Source organism: Strix aluco, chromosome 1 (genome assembly GCF_031877795.1).
Source record: "Strix aluco isolate bStrAlu1 chromosome 1, bStrAlu1.hap1, whole genome shotgun sequence".
NCBI classification, from domain to species: domain Eukaryota; kingdom Metazoa; phylum Chordata; class Aves; order Strigiformes; family Strigidae; genus Strix; species Strix aluco.
In genome coordinates this window covers 110,833,970-110,854,954 of record NC_133931.1, presented here as the reverse complement: position 1 = coordinate 110,854,954, position 20,985 = coordinate 110,833,970, and the positions used below count along the sequence as shown (strand labels likewise).

The following is a 20,985-nucleotide window of genomic DNA, read 5'->3' as shown; positions in this document are numbered from 1 at the left end:
TCTGATACTGTTTACCAGTTGGTCCCTAAACAAGGCAGCCCTTGCTTGTAAACAAGTAAGTTTCTCTGCCTGCCTGGACAAGAAACGTTGTTTACTATGATTAGCTCTGGAATGTGAAGTTTCTTAAACTGCCCATCGCTTCTTTTGTCTGCCTCAAATCTCATGTAATAATTTGCTCATCCACACTGCCAATGGAGAGGTACAGTAAGAAAGAAGTGTTAACTTCTGAGCCGATTACCAGGATTTACTAACTCCAAAAATGGGAAACAAAATTCAGTGCAGGATTTTGAAGTGTGCTATGAATACAAGGAAGATTGAAACAGTCAGAATCTTTCATTGTTTCAGGCAGCTATTTGTATTAGCTAAGACTTGTAAGAGAGAACTACTACTGAAGTTTGAAGAAGTGGAGGTATTTAAGCCTCAAAACCAGAAAAGTAGATCTTTTGAAGTATTCTCAGGAACTAATAACCTTTTTTGTTCTTCAGTAAAGCAGGATGTGCTTATGCAGTTGTGGATACTTGTCTCATTCCATGTTTAGGATCTTTAAAGGAGTCTTTACAATGTCCTAAGGTTGCTTGCTTTGTTCTCTCTAAACAGCTTCTGGAATGTGTTAATAGCTCTCTAGCAACTGGGGTGTTTTTTTTTTTTGTTTGCCTGTTATTTTGTTTAAGCAAACTGTGCCTTCCCTACTTCTGCTTATAGCAAAGGAAATTAGTAACAGGATAGTTCTTTTTCAGTAGTAGTGATATTTAGTCACTCCCCTAAATTTTCACTCATCCAATTGAGTGTTCCTTTCAGATTCTGATATTCTCTGAAAGATCCTATTAACTCCAAACCACTCATGAATTCAGTTTGAAGATATGGTGAGGATTAAATTTCTAACTGTTCCTGCAAACTCTTTGAAGCATGTTCTCTTCCTGTTTTGAAGATCAGTAAGGAGAATAATGGATAAAATGAAGCCCTGATCCTCTGAGACTGTTTTGCAATGTTTTCCCTGTGAAATATCAAGCTACTGGTAAAAGGTCTTCGAGAGTGACCTGTAGAAGACTAAAGACATGTAGCATGAATTTACACGCCATTCTGCCCAAGCTGATTTGCTTAAGATGGACCTCACAAATGTTCCAACTTTGAGAAGAGTTTGAACTGGAGTTCATATCTTGCTAAAAACACACAGTCATACAGTCTTGCAAACCCACTGAAAAAAAAAGACATCTTACTAGTTTTGCTGCAGCTAGGATTGCTTGTTATGCAGCTCCCTTGTGGTGATTCTGCTGTATCTTTTCTACATTTAGTAGTATCCAAGCTTGCTTTGAAATCAGTGTTTCAGTTGTACTGTGGATTTTTTTTTTTTGTTCACCCTGTTTTTTTCACCAGTTGATTATTCTGAGTGAAAGCTGATTAGACTGAACTGTTCCACACAACCGTATTGGCTTTCTTCTTTGCTTTTGATGAGCTTATTTTGTAGGTGCTTCCAAATACACTTGTTTTAATAACTTGCTTTGATGCACACCTAAGAATTGGACTGGGTTTGAATTTGCTTGGCTCTCCTTTTGACTGGTACTGTATCTTCTTCATGAACTTGCAGATTTCAGGCATGGTTGTTTTTAGCTAGGGTGATGACTTTTGTTTACACATGTAATAACCTGCTGGCTCTGCATCAAGCAACTCCTTGTGACAAGGGGAGAAAACATCTCAATTACCTTAATGATCTAAAGTGACTGAACAGTTGCACAAACACTAGAAATCAAAAGACATACTAAAAGGTGTGCAAAAAAAATGTAGGTGCAAGCAATCCTGAATGTTATGTTCGAAAGTGTCAAGCAATTATGAATATAATTGTTGAACTGAAATGTTTTAAGATGTGTTATGGTTTCTTCTAGCTTGTCACTATTATTAAAAATGATTGACCACCTTCTGAAGACTCAAGCAACAACACAGTGTGCACTTCTGTACTCATTTACCTGTTAATATAGCTGTTCTCCCCTTTGTTTTATGTACCTCTAAACCCTCTTCCTATTTGTAGGATGAGATACAGTTAGCAGGGTCGTGCTGACTTACTCTAGTGTTGTCCCTGTGTGCTCGTGCTTCTTAAAATCGTACTCTTCCTGTCACATCCTGTATTCATGCTGTAATATGTAATTGAATTAATCCTGGATCACTGAAGAAGCTTCTGATACTGATCTCTAGATACAAAGAAGTGATAGGAAGTGTATTAGAGTATCTTACATCTGTGAACTTACTATGATCTTTCTTTAGCTGCCAGCTCATGCATTCCTTTAGATCCGGGTGAGAAATGTTCAATCTGCAACATCCACATCATATAGCCTGTGGCTGCATGAATAATGCTACTGTGTAACTTTAATGTGTGGTCTGCCAGGATTTTTTAAAGCTCTTTGCAGCTTTCAGAAAGGAAAAAGAAAAATATCTTGTATCTGTCACTACATCCTCTCTTTTTGGTTCCTTGCATTTGAAATCCCTTCAGCTTATGATAGAATAGTCAACTCCTATCCCTGTCTTCATATTACTTCCTATGCATTAGACTTTAAACCTGTCTGTGTTTCTCCTTTCTAAAATTGGAAGTAGTCCTTTGCTAGCCTTGGTTGCCATCTCTGCAACAAAGTTGTGTCAAGCATGTTCTAAAAACTTAAATGATGATTTACCTCCTGCCACTTAGAGTAGGCATCCTTGTAACCATCTCTTGCCACTTTTCCCATGTTTTTTTACCAGTCTGACCCTGTGACTGATTCATGGGTGGTTATTTTGGTGGGATATTTTTGCTGAGAAAAATTTTCTCTTGAATAAACAGAAATCAAATGATAAGGTACACAACACTTTTTTTCTGTGCTTGTCCTTCTTAAACTATGTTAGTATTCTTCTCCTACCAAGTCTGACATTGATTCAGCTTCTGGTGTATTGTTTCTCATCCACTGTTTTCAGTGTTCTTAGCTCTTTGGCAGACAGCTCAGCAGACTGAAAAGTCATGCTCTCTTACTGCATTATTCTGTGACAAAATTGCTGTTTCTTGTTCTTCTCTCCCAGTCCCTCAGTCCCCATGCTTTTCACAGGATATATCATGTATGTTTTAATTTGTCTGTGTATCGTTCAAACCTATCTAAAATCTTAACAAATTAGTCTTATTTCTGTTATAGGAGATAGGTTGAAGTGAAGCTGTTGCTCGTGATCACAGCAACATACTGTACACAGCATAGTACTGGATTCCTATTCAGAATCTGCTTCTTGTCTGTCCCTTAGCTGAGCAATGCTGATAAAATCCTACCTGAACATTTGATTCATGGAACATTGTTGAATCCCCACTTCTTCATTCAGATGCCTCAATTTCCCTTAAAAGTCATGTTTCCAGGGTTGTTGGTGAGTGTGTAGAGACATCTGAGGAGTAGTTTGGTTCTTACTGTGTTGTGTCACTGTTGCTTTTGGACTGGATTAACTATATCCTTTCTGGATGTTTTTTCAGCTCTTTTAGAGGTGTTGTGTTAATGACTTACACTAGAACTACTACTATTGCCTGCATTGTTAAAGTGGGAGAGGTTATCATGGGTATTAAGGAACTCATTCAGTAAGTTCAGACTGGGGGTGAGCAGAAACTTTATAGCCAGTTTTGGTGACAACTCTCAGATAAAAATGCAAGCAGAGAACAATTTACAAGGTTAATGACGTCTTTTACTTATTGTATACTCTGCCAAGGGTTATCTATAACAGTAGGGACAGAGGGTAACTCACACTGGCTTATTTAAGTGATTAGTCACCCTTGTGTCTTCTGGCACCATTTGACATAGCGAAGCTTATCTAATGTCTGGCTGCCACAGCAAGGGTAGTGTCCTTGTACTGTATAGCTTCTAGTGTAAGGAAAGGGCAGGAGTGATCTGCTTGCCACATTGCTGGATATGGGAGCTGAACAGACCTAGAACTGGCACTATCAGGAAGCCAGTAACTTGTGACAAATTCAGCTTTTCCAGCCAACTTGTGGAACAGTTCTGTATAAATCCAGAAGCCGTGTGAGGGATAGAATGGAACCATGCAGCCAGTGCAAAGGGATCAGTGGTTGCTGCTATTGTGCTGTGCTGCTTATGCTGCTGTGGAGCCACATCTTTAGACCTGGCCTTTGAACAAGTAGAGTTATCCTGTATTTGCTGACAAAGGAGGATTGGATAGGGATGTGAAAAATTTCTCTTTTAACTTAGGCCAGATGTATGTGAACAACTTTCCAATTCCCATTTTCACTGTGAGGATGTGTTTGTCTAAGTTAGTGCTTTTATTTCTATGTTAACAAAAGACTTAATTATTTTACTTAAGTGATATAAGAGAGAATAGTGTAGAGTGGTTTTGTTGGTGTAACACCTCTTTTAGTAAAGTTTATCAATATAATTATACCAATAAACTTCATCTAATGTGTTTCTGATGGATTAGTTCTGTAGTAAACATTGGGATGAAAAACGTCTTTTGTCTTTGTAACATTTTAATTCTCTAGTATCTGAAATGTGATATTCAATGTATTACTTGACTTTTTTAAAATAGGAGTGTGACTTGCAGTAACGTAAAGTACAGGTATGTATGTGTGCAGTAACTGAAAAGGAAATGTTTTTTGTGGTAACTAGGTTATTTAGTACACGTGAGAATATCACAAAAACACATTTCTATTCCCTTTCCCACTTCCTTTTATCCACCATCTGAACTGGCCAAGGGAAGATGGTTATGCTAATAGTAGTCAAGCTGAAGAGTCTAGTGTTGGGTACTGGGAGTGCTTAGCTCCTGCTGCTGTAAGAATACTCTAAGCTTTTAAAGTTGCAGTTTCCCAGACTGATTCTGATTAAAAATCAGGGGGAATGGCAAAATTCTTGTGTATATATGTGGTTTTTGTCTTCCTCTAAGTTGTTCACCTAGCTAGACAGCTGAGAATATTTTTTACATACTGCTATCAACTGTTTTTTTCCCTGCTTTTTAAAAATCTTTTAAAATTTGGCAGTTAACTTCATAGTAAACTTAGAAACGTCAGTTATACAAACAGTTGTTTAGGCCCATAAGAAGGGTTCTTCATGTTCTTCAAATGTTTGAGAATTACTAGAGCTCACAGCTCTCAATCTAACTATGAGGAGCACGGTGCTATACAGAGCTGCAGCAGCATGATTGTGGTCTGTGATGAAATTAACTCTTTAAAGCAGGTAAGAGAAAACTGTCTCTGAGGAACCCTATGCCTTCCTTTCAAATGTTCCTGCAACCACAGACTAAACTTGAAATGTGATGGGTTACCAGTGCAGAAATACAAGGAACATAGTGTAGCTATATATATAATAAGAAAGCTCATGATTTTGTATTAAAATTAGGAAGCACGTATGGTACAGGATCTTGTTGTTGGGCCAATCCAGTATGAGCATAGCACAGAAATACGACCTGTGGATTGAAGTGAACACTTCTGAGGAACTTTATGTAGGTTTTTATGTCACAGGATTTGGAAGCTTTTCAATATGTGTTGACCATGTGTGTTACTGCATGTTCCTGTTCTCCATCTGCAGGCACTTCTTTTTTCTCTTCTTCTTTTGAAGGCCTTGATATTCTGAGGGGAAAGCTACATTAGAAAAGTGCCTTGCATGGTGGCAAAGGTATGAGTGGAACTGAAGGTATCTGTTCAGTAGATCTCTGAGGAAATGGCTTCAGTAATGCTGCAGAAGTTTCCCTTTCATTTATGAGGAGTATTCAGATGACAGTTCTACCTTAGAGCTCTCTAAATAGACAATTATACTTAGTATCAAGTCCCACTGCAATCTCTGAGTCAGTATCACCGAATAGTTAATCTGTTAAAAAAAAAAAAAGCTGTGATGTTTTTGTAAATAGTATTTACTGCCTAAAATAAAAAGTGAAAGCATATCTCATGTTACAGTGAAGGGTGGGTGAAAGGGAGTAAAAATCATTCGGTCTGAAGTAATAAGATTGGGGAGTACAGTGACAGAAATACAAATAGATTGGTCTTCCATTCTTTAAAGGATCTCTACGTGTAGGAATAAATGCTGATGCAGAGAGAGCACTTACTCTGTAAAAGGCTGTATGATGAGGCTCTCAAGGTGTTAAACTGTCAAAAAAAAAATCTTCTAACTTTTCAGGTGGCTTCTAGTTGTGCTCTATTAAAAATTGCAGAAAACATCACTGGGGATATGGATTTTTTTTTTTTCCTTCACCCATGACTTGGGGAGAGGGGGTGCCCATGGAGAATGTCCACTTGCAAAATAACTTTCAGATGAATCTTCAAGAAATAAGTTTTCATGAGTGAACACCCACATGGAAATACACAGCTTTATTTATTAGTGGACTCTTCTCCCCTGATCCTGCTCTAGGTTAAGATGCCTCCTGCTGGGAATCCGCTCTGTCTGTGAGCCAACTAACTTCCAGATCATGAGCTGTAGAAAGCTGAGGTTTGGCTGGAGGGAGTGTCCTAAGTCTTGGTCTAGACCCAAGCTAAGGCAGCAAATGTATTCCATAGGGCTTATCTGCAACTGCTTTTGCCGTGCCAGGACAATCACAATTTGTCTAGTGCCTTTCAATCTTCCTGCTCCTTGCAAGAGTTGTTGCAACAGCAATATGAGAAAGGCATACATCGGGCATCTGACCAAGGGAGAAGGAATACAATTGACAGGAATGTCAAGGACAGATGGTGCTTGGCATAGTTGTGACTCCAGTTCAGCTTCCGAGGAGGAGGACTCACTTAGGAAGTCCCTGATCTCAGAAGTTGGGCTGTAGCATGTAGGCCTTCTCCTTTATGGCCCATCAGTGTAACACAGCTTAGGACATCTTAAGCATTTTAAATTAGTGTAACTGGGGCTTCTGCAAATGAGGCTTCTTATGCAAATGCTCAGTTAGTTCCTCAAGCAGAATCAGGGATTTTGTCACCTCTTGTTCATGTGGTACACCAGTGTCAAATCGACCTCTGAGTATGTTATTTGACTTCATGGTGAAAGAATGGCCAGTATATATTCATATACCCTGCATGCTGGACAGGTGATCCCCTATGCAGATCAGAGATGACATGCAGAGACCGAGTGAGATTTTTAAGTCAAGCTGAAAGGCATCTGTTCTTGTCCATCTGAAAGGACTACTGCTTTGCAGGTACTGGCTAAGACTGCAGAAACTTAATTGTAGCCAGAAAGGATGAGCATTTATCGGGAAAACAACTAAGACTGGAACTAGAAAATAAATAGATAATAAAGTAGAAATATCTTCGTGGAGATTAAGGTGGTTTTATTTCATTATTTGTATTTGCAGCGCAGTGGTGGTTGGACACAACCAAAAGCAGTAAGTTTGTCCCCTGGGTGGTGAGAGAAACTGTAAAGAAGCCTATGCTCTGTCTACTTGTGCTGTGAAGGAAAGATGGGTGTGAGTGCACCCCTGAGGTGTGCTAAACTTTCAGCTTGAGACCTCTCCTTTGAGCAGCTGTGTATACATAATGCACATGCAATAGCTGTGCAATTAGGATATAGCATCTGTTTAGTAATCCCAAGTAGTTGAAGGTGTTAGAAGGTCTTAAATATCCTTTCCAACAGATGCTTGATGAAGTCATGCAGGACATATGAGTTCAATCAGTGCTGCTTATGTTTTGCATGTTTAGTTAGTAATTAATAAAGCAGTGCATTATACTTATTTATAGTGCAGGAGAAATAAGCCTCAGTTTCAGCTGGACAATTGAATCCTTGTTCAGATCCTGCTAGAGTTTCCTAGCTATTTATATGGGTGTTAAACGGTGCTCCACAGATAGCTATTTCATGCTTCTGAATATTTTTAATTTTAACTTTCCAGTGTCAGTTTGGGAAGCAGTTGCTTCTGTGGTGCCTCTTCTGAGTTGGAAGACAATGTAGGGTGAGCTAGCACCTAACTGATCCCATGCACCCTAAGTGAGTGAGGATTGTTGAGGTCCAGTTGAAATTGTTTGGAGAGTGAGAGTGTATGGTAAGAGGAGGGTTTATAGGCACACCTGCACTGTGCTGGTCAATACAGAGTGGCTGCTAGTAACAGCCTTACCTGAATTAAATTTGGCAACATGTCCTGCTTCACAGTTGCTGTGCTTGCTGTAGTGATACCAGCAATTATGTAAGTTGGCAAGACCGTATTGAGCAATGATGTGCTCTAAGAGTATAAACTTTTTTCAGCTAAAAATAGTTGGTTGTTTTGTAGTTTATCAACTGTTTGAGGTGTTCTATGCTTGTTTCTACCTGTAGTATATTTAATTGTATATAAAGTCACATTTTTAATGCTACAGACTCAATAGGAAGTACAGATTCAGAATTAGAATAGTAACTTCATTGGGTACATATGCTTGTAGTAGTTCCTGGGTACTTGGTGAAGGTTTTGGAGAACCTCTGTTTCAGTCAGCATGGGGAATAGACTTGGTCTGCAGGTGATTCAGAACTGTTGGACCACTGGCTTGCTTGCTGCAGCAATTGGAATGTATCTAGTGAAAGAGGCAGGGGGCTAAAATTGGGAGAATTTAGTTTTGTCCTGTTCTGTAGGTTGACTGTTGTAGTTTTTGTAGTGCTGGGGAAAGACATGACAGTGCAGTATCTCTCTAATGGTTACTCATCATGTTAGTAGCCAGTCTTATTTACTGGTAAATTGACTTACCGTTTCAAATGCAGTTCTCCCTGTGTGCTGTCACATGGAAAAAGTAGAGATTAAAGTAAATAAGGACTCTGATATTGCATAAAGCGGCTGCATTTATGATTGTAGAAGCAACCTTAACTTCCTAAAGACCAGAGTTCTTGGTATGTCATCTAAATGTTCTTATAATATTGTTCTTAATGCTTAGTGTCTCATCCCCCCCTGCTTCTATTTTGTATATTTTAAAAAACAACAACAAAACAACCCAATAAAAAACTCCCAACAGCTCACTGTAATAGCAGGGTCATTAATTTTGTACAGACAGTAGATATTTATGCTATTCCAGAGGTTACAGGGTGATAAGATGCTAGTATATTATGGAGTTATATAAAGGTTTCTCTGTCCCCTTTTTAACCTCTTCTATACGTGCCCTTGATGAGTTAGTTCTAGTTCCCCTTTGGGATCATCTCATAAAGGTTGCTTCCCACCACCATTGTCCAAGTCTGTTTGCCTAGTCCTTTCCCAATCGTATGGTTTCCTAATGTCTTACCAGTTTTTTCTAGCTCTTGCTATTTTCGCTTCTGGTCCTGGCCTTTGTAGGAACATAAATCCAGCAAATTATTTTCTTTTTCCTTCTGTTTCCTTCCAGTTGGACTCTCTTTATATTCCTAGGGAAGTTCTATTTCACATTGCTTGTGTTTCAGTAGGGTAAAGGCTCTTTCTTTAAAGAGTAGTGAAAGTTGGAGATGAAGGACTCGCTTAGTATGTAGAAGAGACTGCCTGTATCCTAGAGTAGCCTCTTGCAGGGGAGGTCCAGCTTTGATTCTGTAGAATTGGACTAAAGAAGCTGTGCTGAGCCACTGTGGAAGTGACAAAGATTTTGTCTAGTGCTAGATGATTGATTTTTGAGCAGATCTAGCGAACAAGGATTTTGAGTTTTTTAGCTTCCTAATATGAAGTTCTTCAGTGATCACTAGGTATTTCAAAGTTTTCTTGGTTTTTCCTCTTTTTCCCCGCTCTTCAAAAGTTTAACATCTGATCAAGTTTCTGTGCATTATTACAGGGTCTAAAGGGTGCATATCTGATGGATGGGTTAACCTTGACTAAGTTCTAGGTACCTGCTGTAAAGAATGGAGGGACAAACTGCTTTAAAAAAAAAAAAGCTAACATACCTGAGCAGACCTGAAGAATGTATGCATATGCATTTAAACTCTGACAAATGCAAAGTAGATTTAAGTTAATATGGACTGGATTGCATGTCCTCGCTACAGGCATACCACACTAAAGCCATTCCAACCAAGTAGATACTAACACTGTTTTTATAAATAAAGTGGTGGATTTGTGATGCTGTATGTGAAGTAGCTTCAAGAGAATGGAACTGATTGTATAACTTGCCTGCTGCCTCTTTAGAAAATACAAAATTACTATGTGAAAAGTGGACTGGACAGAGATGAGATTGGAGAAATATTAATTTAAGAAGGAGCTTGAGTTGGTCAAGCCTGACACTACGTAAGTTTCAAATTGGCTTCCTCTGTACATAACTGGAGTTCAGATGCATATTCCAAGAATCTGCTGTTAGAAAAAGATTATTTTTTTTAAATATAACTCTTCAGTACAGAGGTCCTTTCTCATCAAGGAAGAACAATGCATTTTGTCTTTGTTCTATTTAATTTGAGAGAAAAGATGAGTCTGAAATGCAAGATGCAGCTCTATGACTGTCCGGATCTGAAAGTGTGAATTTGAGTTTTGCCTTAGGGTTGTCCTTTTGCAGTGGTGTTCAGTTTTGATATGGCATGTTTTTTACTTTTTTTAAGGTTACTTAAATAAAACAACATAATGTTTTTACTTACAGCACTTGAAGAATCGGAAAGTGACATTTATGTGCGATTCATGAGGTCACACAAGTGTTATGACATTGTTCCAACAAGCTCTAAGCTTGTTGTTTTCGACACTACGCTACAAGTGAGTATTCTCCTTTCAGTCTGCCTTTGCTTGCAGTTCATTTTCTTTAAATGAGTGTTTCCTGAGTGTTAAATTAAATTTGATCTCTTGAAGAGAAATTATCCCATAATGTTTTGCTTTGACTGTACAAAACCATATTGTTTCAACTGTATCTTTCATGTTATACTAGAGGAGGTGCTGGAAGAGGACTTCCTAGCAGAATGGAAAGAATGGATATAATTTGTTTTGCAGTTGCAATCGCTATCTAAAAAACTTTCAGATGAGCCCAAACTTCTATTGGCTTCTTCATGGCTATTAGAATTTACATAAAGACATTTTATGTAAAGATCCCTGTGCAATAGCTAAAGAGTATCCAGGTGTTTTGAGCCTGTTCCCACTATATTAGTAAGACAATTTAGGACTAAAATGGATGGCTTAATTATGCAAATTACTACATTCTCCAGAAAATTTTTATTTTCGGGTTCTTATTTTGCTTTTAATCAGTAAATCATCTGCTAGGCTCTTGGCTCTGTCTGAAGAGTTTGTTTGCCAAAAGAAGGCATTAGCTGCCTGTTATAGAAACAGACTAGTCTGTTCTGCAGTGTGGTAGAAAGCTGTGGCTTTCTTTTTGTTTCCTGGATTTTGCAATTGGTGTTTTTTGGCTTGCTTTGGGTTTTTTTTGTTTCGATATGTTTTTTCTTTTAAAGATGCTCTTATTCTGGGTTAACTAAACCCATTAAGTAATTTTGGTCTGGAATGTACTGCTCAATTAGACTTCAGCTTTCCAGTCAGAGGCAACCATGTAATAGATATTTATTCCCAAAATGTTCACAGAACCATCTTGCGTATCAGATAATCATATATAATGCTAGATTGAGTGCTATGATGTAAAAGGTGGAAAGCGTACACTGCGCAACAAGGCAAAGCAAAGGAGTGGATCAAGAGCACTGCACACATATTTAGTCTGTTTGTACTATGACCAACAGCATCCTTCTTGAGTTCTGCAGCATGAATAAAAGCACTGGAACTTCAGTACTGCTCAGTACCAAAAAAAAAAAAAAGCATCAGCACTGACTTTTCCAATTATCTAGGCATCTCACTAGTGAGGGAGTTTCCTTCATCTCTTGACTCTAGACTCTGAGCACACTAAAGCTTCCCTGTGTTGCTTCTGATACCTTGGCTGGAGTCCTTAAAGGTAAGTATCCTATCCAGTACTAGTATTATGTTAAAATTTGTGCAGGGCTATGGTTTAAGATTTCTGGTGTGCCAGAGGACCTCCTGCTGCTAACTGATCTGGTAGCCAAGAAGGCAGCACTGAACGTAACAGTTGGTCGCCAGTGTCTCATGTCAAGATTATTTCCTCCTATACCCAGAAAGCCAGGCTTCTACTGGAAACTTTTTATCCTTAAGCACCTTGTTATCAATGGAACAGTCACTTTCACTTCCCTAGGGTTGTTCCATGTGCTTTACTGGACACTGGATTTTGTAGTGAGAAGACACCCGATTGTGATGATGGAAAAAGGTCACATGTAGTCTTAGAGGAAGAGTTTTCAAGCACACAGACATCAGTCCTACAGAGTTTAAATGTTCACATTGTTGATTTTCTTTGTATATTCCATTTCTTGACTGTTTTGATGTAGTCTTTCAACTGCATCTGTTCTTGCATTTCACCAGTCGCATGGACTCTGTGCAAGCACTGTAAGCTCTAATGAAGAGTACCTTAGATATAATACTAATGAATACTGTTTGCCGCATTCCTTTTCAGAGATTTCTTTCTCTCTCTCAGAAGCTTGCTTCTTTGGGAGGTTGATTGTGGTGACTTTTTCACCATCTCAGAGGGGAAGAAGTTCTGCAGCTTTTCCTTTCTTCTGCCCATAAGAGAGAATGACTGTCAACTTTGGACTAAAGATCAAATTTGGGATGGTAGTCTTCACTGATGCTCTTTCAGCCCTTCTCAAAGACTTTTAGCTTCCTTTTAATTCCAGGGGACATTTATTTTCGTACTATGACATAATATGTTGGGAATTAGAACCTGCAGCTTGTTGGCATGACCTATAACCTGTTGAGTTCTCTCAGCTGTCAGTGGTCACCTGGGTCAAAGGCTTGAGCTTGGTCACTGCTGCAGTTGGAAAGATGAATTTTCTTTATTCCATGAACCAGTTAATCTTGGGGCCATTGGGACAGGTCACCCATTCCTTTTGGATTCCCCAGATCTCTTGATGAATTACAGAAAATCATGCCAGATACCAGTTTTCATTGCTGGAACTGTGTTGCGATAATGCTATTAACATAAAGAAGTTAAGAGTTTCATCTCCAGTTGGTGAACCAGTGTGAAGTAATACTTGGAGAAGCAGAGTGTGGGTGAATGAACCTTGTGAATTTTCACCATAAAGGAATTGCCAGGTAACTTAATGGTGATGGAAAAACTTTCACTAACACTCCACCAAAATCCCTGTCTTATTTGGGATCCATAATGATGGTTGTGGATTATAATTGAAGAAGAACAAGGCATGCCTTGGTCTATGATCATGGGGTCATATTCTCAGTGTACTTTTCCAGGTATTTGAAAGCAGTGGTGGTAGAAGGGGTGTCTGTAGTTATTCATTCAGACTCTAATATATGACAAATGTGGACCATATTTTGAACCTGAATTACTGGTGAGGAGGTTTTTTTTTTCTCCAAACTGTGTTTTTTGGACTTTGCACCATTACATTTAATCCCAGTTGCGTTGCTCTTTAATTCATACAGTCATAAAATTATCGTAAAGCAGTAGTCCTCTTCCAGCGTTGGCACTGTCTTCCAACTTCACAGGTTTTACAAAACCAGTGAATTACAGGGTTATTTAAGAAAACATTAAACAGGTTGATCTGAATGTTCATCCTGGGCTACACTGCTAGTAAGTCTTCCAAAAACTTCTCTACACTATTTCCATTTGTAGTTCTTTACCTAGCACCTTGTATTAATGTTATACCTTATGTACCTTCAAAACACATTGTATTTCTTCAGCTTGATCAGTGTAGCTGGAGCACATATGTGTGTCTGGAATATAAAAATAGAATAGCTTTTTTTAAACAGCTGAATAAGTACATGGTGGAGAATGTACCTAATAAGGGTAGTCAAACAAAAACTTCTAAAATTTTTTTGTTTTAATTTTTAATATATAAATCACTTATTTTCCAGTACTTCAGGACTTTGTATGAGTTCTTCCTTTGAAAACCTAGCATGCAGCTTTCTGAAACATTCAGTGTCTATGATATTTGTCTTTTCTGGATCTGTTTCACTCCTACTTACAGCAGTGTTTCTGCTAGTTCTTAAAAAAACAAAACAAAACTAAAAAAAACCCGTGCCTGGTGCCTTGAAAGAGTTTTCCAAAGACTTGAATCCAGGCTTTTAATAATGCTAGAGCTAAAACAGAATATACAAGAGCTCACTTTTTGCATCCTTTAGTATAAGCTAGTAGCAATTACTGGAAGGAGAACTAAAAATGTATCTGCGTTGTGTTCTAATGGGATCCTTTGAAAGATTCTGCCGTTGGATTTTCACTATAGTATCCCATCTCCCTCTACTGGTCAGCAATCACAGCACACATCACGTGCTTCTGTCCTGGAAAATTATTCATGAGATACTGTGGAAAGTATTCTAAAACTGTTGTTAGCGGTGGGAAAGCTGGAGATGTTAACCTACATATTGTGGCACAAGTCATACTGCTGAAGAAACATCTATTCATGAAAGTAAATGTTTAGCCTCAATGTCTTTGAGGGATTTAGTGTAAAGATTTGTAAGGAATCTTGTTTTAACTCTGAATAACGGAGGAGATGGTGAGGTGCCATTACATTGGAAACAGTAAGAAGGCCTTAGATAGCAGAAATAGTAGCTAAAAAGGAGTAGGAATGGGCTGACGGTCTCTTCAGTCCTGCTTATTTGTCAGTCAGAGGGCATGGGGGCCTCTCGATTCCAGCAGCTACCTAACATCTTGATGCTTCTAGTGCTAGCACACCAGTCTAATCTTGCATGTCAAGAATACACCTGTGCAGCTGGTACTTACATTTGGCTATTGTGAAAGCAGTGGTATAACTCATGCATTTCTGTTAGGCATCGGATCGTATGGTAAGGGAGAACTGTGCTGTGCTTCAGCTGGAGAATGTGCCATTTGGCCCAGATATGAGCAATGTCTATACTAAATAAATAAAATGTACTGAGCCAAGGTCTGTTTACCTGCCTGAGGCCAACTGGCACGGCTCAGTTTGCCTTAGTATAGCTTAGCTTATATTTCCCCCGAAACGGAGTGCCTGCATCTAGTCTGCCTACCTGAAATGGTCCTTAGCCTGTACTGAACGCTGAGAAGTGGCAGATACTGTCTGTGAGAGTGCTAACTGGCACAGTTCTCTTCATTTAAACTGACAGTGAAGTGTTCTTTCACCCTTCTCATTTACTAATACAGATGTTAGCCTGTAAGTATTTGCTCCTCATAAATATTTATAAAATCATACTGCACTCTCCTTCAGTGCTGTGGCTTTCCCCTGCCTGTGACCCATGAATACTCCTTTTTCGTGACAAGCTTCAGCCTTTTGCTTTTCCAAGAGAAGATACTATCTTTGCTTGACGCACATTAAAGAGACCTTTTAAAGTCTGATCTGACCAGGAAGGGAGTCAAGAGACAATTAGATGTTATGAGCTATCCTGTGAAGTTTGACTTTGCGGATGGTGGGGAGACTAGGCAAGTTGCAACAGTGTGCAGCTCCCAGTGGATCAGCTGTCTTACTAATCCCTTGCACATCTCCCAAGATGCAAGCAATAGGAGAACAAGCACTTCACAGCCCCTTGGAGGGGGTTAGGAGGTTTGTCCCCTGAAGGGCTACTCTGTGAATGAGCATTCACTACTTCATTCTAATTATTTAGTAAATGGATCTGCATTATCTTTATAATAGACTCCAGGAAAACACTGAACTGAATGCAGATTTGCTCGTTACCAGCTTGTGTCTTTAGCACAGTATTTGAGTACTCTACAAGTGTTAATGCACTTAATGTAGTAATGGTCTGGAGAAGTAAGTGACATTCAGATCTGTCTCGACTTTCAGTTTGTTGGTTTTTTAACATATCAGGTACATACAGTGACACAGCAATCCAATCTTTTCCTTTGAAACTGATATTAGTACTTTGAAGGAAAATAGGAATTTTAGTAATCCCTGTATTAAATTCAAATGTCAACAAAATATAGGGCTTTGTTCACATTCTATCAGTCGGATTATTTCTGTCTGTCTAACAATCTACTAATGTAATTTTACTTTTTTCCTTGTTACTGTATAGTTTGACTTTGTGATGTTTTCTTTAGAGACCAGTTCATTTTCCCTCCCATCCTGAACTCTATTTGTAAATTTTTAAAGGAAATGGCTCTAACCTAGTTTATAGCAGTCTCTGAAGCTCAACTCTATAATCTTACTTAAGGTCAGATTTTTTTCTGACCTTTAAACAAATTTATTAATTTGTTTTGACTTTGCCCAGCCTACATAAAGATGAGAAGAATTAGCTTATTTTGTAGCACAGAGCAATTGACCTTCCAAGAGGAATGTAAAAGGTAAGTATAAGACAGGGACTCCCCACTCCGTATCAAGCAGCAATCTGCAGTCCCAAGAATAGTATGTTAGCAAGTGTAGTGGCTGTGTCTTGTGAAGTTTGTATAAGCTCATGTGAGGTGAAAAGCTCTGTCTAACCTTTGGCTAAATGATATTCTTACCTGTTAAAAATAAATTTATGTTTTAATACTAAAACATATGTAGCTTTTGCTCACCATGACCTTGAAGCTGTTTTTAAAGTATTTGTCCAGCACTACTTCATAAACTAATAAAAATCATGTTTATGTGGAAACAGTCATCAAAATAAGCTTTCAGAATCCTAAAGACTCTTTCCTCTTATATCCTGAAGAAATCTTAAACAATTGCGTGACTTAAGGGTTAGACTATTTAACCTTTCTGTTTAAAGAAATTATCTTAAGTTGGTAATGGACCAGATGTTATCACTAATGTAGGCTTTTGTCAGTAACTGTCACACACTAGTAGGAGCTTAAATACTTAATTTTCTACCACAGAACTAGAAAAATATTTGGAATAATCTTCTGGAAACTTCTTTAGTGGTTTAACAAGCTGAAAGTAAATATAACTTCTAACTTCTGTGGAGCATGCAATGGATTCCACATTAGAAGAGTGGAAGAGGATTCGTATTTTTCTTCCTTGTGCTGACTATTCAGTAAATGGATTTATTATTCTTGTTCCCTCCAGGTCATTCTTGACTGGGGTGTTGCCTCTCTCCAAGGTAATGAGATAGATCAGCCTTCCAGGAAGAATGCTCTAGAAAATTTTGCTTCCAGAAACTCAGAGCAGACTCTGAGTCTGCTGTCACAGCAGAGTTCTCACAGCCTTACAGAAGGACTGTCTGTTCCTTAATTGGCTTTGAGGTTTTTCCTTGTCACAGTTGCTAAATCTTAAAACTACTGTACTATCTGCATTTCTGAGGGGTGTGAACACCCTTCCTTGCTTACCCATCTCACACAACTCTAAAAGAATAATGTAATTTACCTTCTAACTGGCATGTGGACTGAGACAGTTGAGCAGGCCCCATAAAAAGCTCCTTTCATTGAGATCAGACTGGAATCAGTAGCATAATATGGGAAGACTCTTGTGTTTTTGCAGAGCTGCTGCTGTTGCTTGTATACAACAAGCATAAGCGCTTAATTCCGGCGGGTCTCAAAACCAATAGGAAACATTCATTCCTGGATCTTGGAGGAAGATAATGTGAATTCATTGTACCAATTAATCAGAAATTTCTTCATCTACACAGGGTGTAAGTAAGGTGTTTGTGCTTGGCTGAGTGAAAGTCATGCATCATTCTTCTTGCCTTCCCTGCCCCGCCACTTTTTCTGGTAAGATCTTAATCTGTGAAAGAATTTCTATACCCTTCCCAGTGGCTCTGCCTATGAGGCTAATGTCTTATTCTTATCCCATTGTGGCATGAAATCTAGCAGCAGAAATTCTGGCTTGAAGTGGTTTGTTTGTTTTTCTCCAGAAAACAGAGCTGTGATGTGTTGGGGTTTTTTTGTTTTGTGGTTGGTTTTTTTTGTTTTGTTTTGTTTTTTTTACTAGAATGCTTAGGCTCCCCTCAAACAGCAGGTGGAAGTAAGTATCAGCTGAGTACCTTACTGAGATGGAATAACAGAGTTGACTCATTATGGACCAGTGGCTATATAGAAGAGGTCCTGATTAAATCAGCACATGTGGTGTTAGAGGGAGAGGAGAGCCCTTAACTGCCAGCTACAATATGGGCATATTGACATAGAGTATCAGTTGAAGTCTCAGTTTGGTGTCTTCAGTTGGACTGGGACCTTTTCATGTGGGTGTGGTGTGGGGAGGACTTCTGCATATGGACATAGTAGCTGCTTTCTGGGGAGAAATCTAGAACATGTGCCTACATACTTCAATTTGAGGATAAGACACTACCTATTATTTATGGGGTTTGCCTTGGGTCTGAATGGTATTACTTCATCAGCTCTTAAATTTTACTAAGCACTCTATGGCCATTAGTAGTACATCATGTACCAGGAGTGTTCCCTTTCCATCACCTGTGAATAGAGAACTGAATTTTGATCTGGTTTCATATAATCTTTCCAAAATTCAACATGAGCTAGAGGAGCTGCATGTGGATGTTTGTTGGTTGGGGCTTTTCAGATGTTACAGCAAATGTAGCCTCTCAGTTAATAACAGGTTTGTCCATTTTTTTCTCTACTTTACTTGAGGGTGTGATGAGGTAAAGGAGGAAATTCTTCTCTTCAAGACCTGCTTGGCCCTTGCTCTAGGCAAAAGTCTTTATTGTTAAGTACTTAAGTAGCCTTTTTTTAAAGGTGTAGTCCTTCAAGGAGGAAACGCTTCTACCAAATTCATAGACCAAAGAAGAAGATAATTGGAAAATAAATTTGAATGCAACAGTCATCACGCTGAGATAGATAGTGGTAGTCTTGCATACTGGTTTAGTCTCTCCAGACAAGCCAATTTATAAAAACACTGAACTATACATATATGTACTATAAAAGAGGTTTTGAACTTTTCAAAATACCTTCTTTACAGGTCTGTAGTTTTCTGTAACTTAGAAAGATGTCTGGGTTGGACATTACAGCTTTATTTGAAGAGGGGGAAAAAAAAAAAGGGAATTGCAAGTTAATGCTTACTGTCCTTCCCAATGTTTTGTTAACCACTTTTTGAGAAATGATCCTGTAAAAAAAGAGAGCAATTTCTGTGAGAACTTCTAACTATTTCCTCATACTAGGTGTCATCCCCAGATAACAAGTTAGAGATGTGTTTTTCAGTTTCCTCTTGACCATTTGGAAAGCTGATGTAGAGATTCTCTGGAAAATTGGTCTACCTCCTTGAAATCTCTTGGCTTCAGATCTTGCATTTAGGAAAAATTACCTTTTCCTCAGCTGAAGGTGTTTTAATGTCATTGCTATCTGGGTGTAAATTGCTTCAAAGCAGAAGTGTGTGACATATTTGAGAATATGTAGCTTGACTGCTTTTGTGTTATCAAAGTGATGGTCATGGGACCTGAGGATGAATGCTGGAGTCCTTGATTCCAATTTAGTTTACAGAGATTTTCAGGCCATAGAAATAAATCCTTTGAAGGTGATGCTAACAGTGTGGAAGAAGAGGGTTGCCCAAAGAGCTTTCTGTGGCAAAGTTGTATTTTCAACTTAGTATTGTGTTTTCTCTATGTTCCCAAATGCTGTATCACAAGCCAATGTTCAGGTGAAAATTGGGTGATTAACATTCTCCAGTGGACTGTAATGCATTACCTGGGATCTGAAGCCTTTCCGTAGAAGTGGAGAGTGAATAAAGGGGGGAAAAAGACAATGTGAGCACCTCCAGTCATCGCTGAAGAATATTTTTCAGATAAGAAGATTATAACTTGCTAGACCTGAGAGTGGGCTTGCACCCGATTTGACACTGTGTTAGTATGACTCAAGTAGTTAGTTATCTGGTTTTGCCTCTTCACTAGCTGCATTGTCAAACAAGTACACAAAACCAGCGATGACTTTCTTGTGTGAGATCTGCCTTACAGCCTCGGATACAGAAGAAGCACCACCTGAAATCCCAGTGATGTGAGGGAGTAGCAGGGAGGAGATGTTATAAACCCGACTTACTGCAGCTAGGTCATCAGGCTTGCTTTTCCTTAGCATGCAGTAGTTTGCGACTCTTCTTTTTTTTTGTTTGTTTGGTTTTGTTTTTGTCTGGACAGCCAGAGAACTTGCCATGCTACTTAAAGAAATATAGTCCTGTTTATGTTGGGCTAGAAACTGTTGCCCCATTCCTCCCATTTTCACATCAAAAGCATTTGAGAGTCAGTCAGCTCATAAACACATTCAGTAAAGTGTAGGTTGTCCAGTTTTTATGTAGTACAAAGGTCAAGCAGAGGCCTGGTAGTTTTCCTGTTCCAACGAAGACCAGTTGTACTACTCTTGGTCTTCTTACTTGGCAAGAACTATTGAAATGCAAGTGTTTAGCCTCTGAGAGAAGTCTTGGGGTAACTTCTTTGGTGCCTTCTTACTCTTAACAGTGAGAACAAAGACTGTATTCTAGAGTGACTTTGTCATATTTGCTCATATTGTGAAAATACATACGCTGTTATCCCTTGAAAATGGAAAACTTTCCCCTTTACAAGGGACCCATTGAGAAGGCACTCCATGCTTTGCTGTTTCATACTCAGAGCATGTGAGTGTATGAGTATGTGAGTTTAACCTTCTCCAGTACTTCTTCAGCTGTTCTTACCTAATTTGCTAAGACTGCATGTCTTCCTCTTGCAACCTTTTCAGCTACATATCAAACTTTGTAGTTATGCTAGAAAGAGTTATTGTTTCTCAATGATTGCCTGAGAGATTTGGTTATAATACTTTGGTCCACATGTGAATTTTCTGAGTTCCCTCTAAGTTTTATAGCCCTTAAAAATCATCATGAGACAAGACTGGGAATTTGTCAACTTATCCAGTGAAAATGACAATGAATGTTCTAGCTCACCTTTGAGCATCCATCCATCAGAAATCAGACGTGATAAAAGCGTCAAGGGTCAACTGGGTGTGATACTGCTTTTATGGGACCTCTGTGCCAAAAACTATAACAAAGATCTGCTTCCTTTCTATTCTGATTCGATAAAGTAGACATTTCTTGGGGTTACGTTGGGGGCTTTTCAGGCAGGTAAAGCTAATGCCCTGGTGTTGGTTTATATAGTGGAAGATGACTCCAGAGGTACACATTTATCATCTTGCCCTTGCATGGCAGCAGTACCACAGAAGTTCTGGCAGATCTTTTTAACACTGTCCACGCTACTAGTCTTTTGCATCATCCTCTTGCTTGGTACTAGCATACCTGAAGGTGTTCTATAGCTATGTTTCTTACTTCTGTTACCTTG

At 38.8% G+C, this 20,985-nt stretch overlaps 1 protein-coding gene across 5 annotated transcripts in view; it reads left to right on the top strand.

Annotated features, from left to right (window-relative positions):
* PRKAG2 (protein kinase AMP-activated non-catalytic subunit gamma 2) overlaps positions 1-20,985 on the top strand; it is a 223,368-nt gene that overhangs the window by 179,776 nt on the left and 22,607 nt on the right. For all 5 annotated transcript variants that reach the window (XM_074831161.1, XM_074831170.1, XM_074831179.1 and 2 more), the window contains one exon: positions 10,451-10,560. In XM_074831161.1, the coding sequence (XP_074687262.1) occupies positions 10,451-10,560 (110 nt within the window). The remainder of the gene's footprint in view (positions 1-10,450; positions 10,561-20,985) is intronic.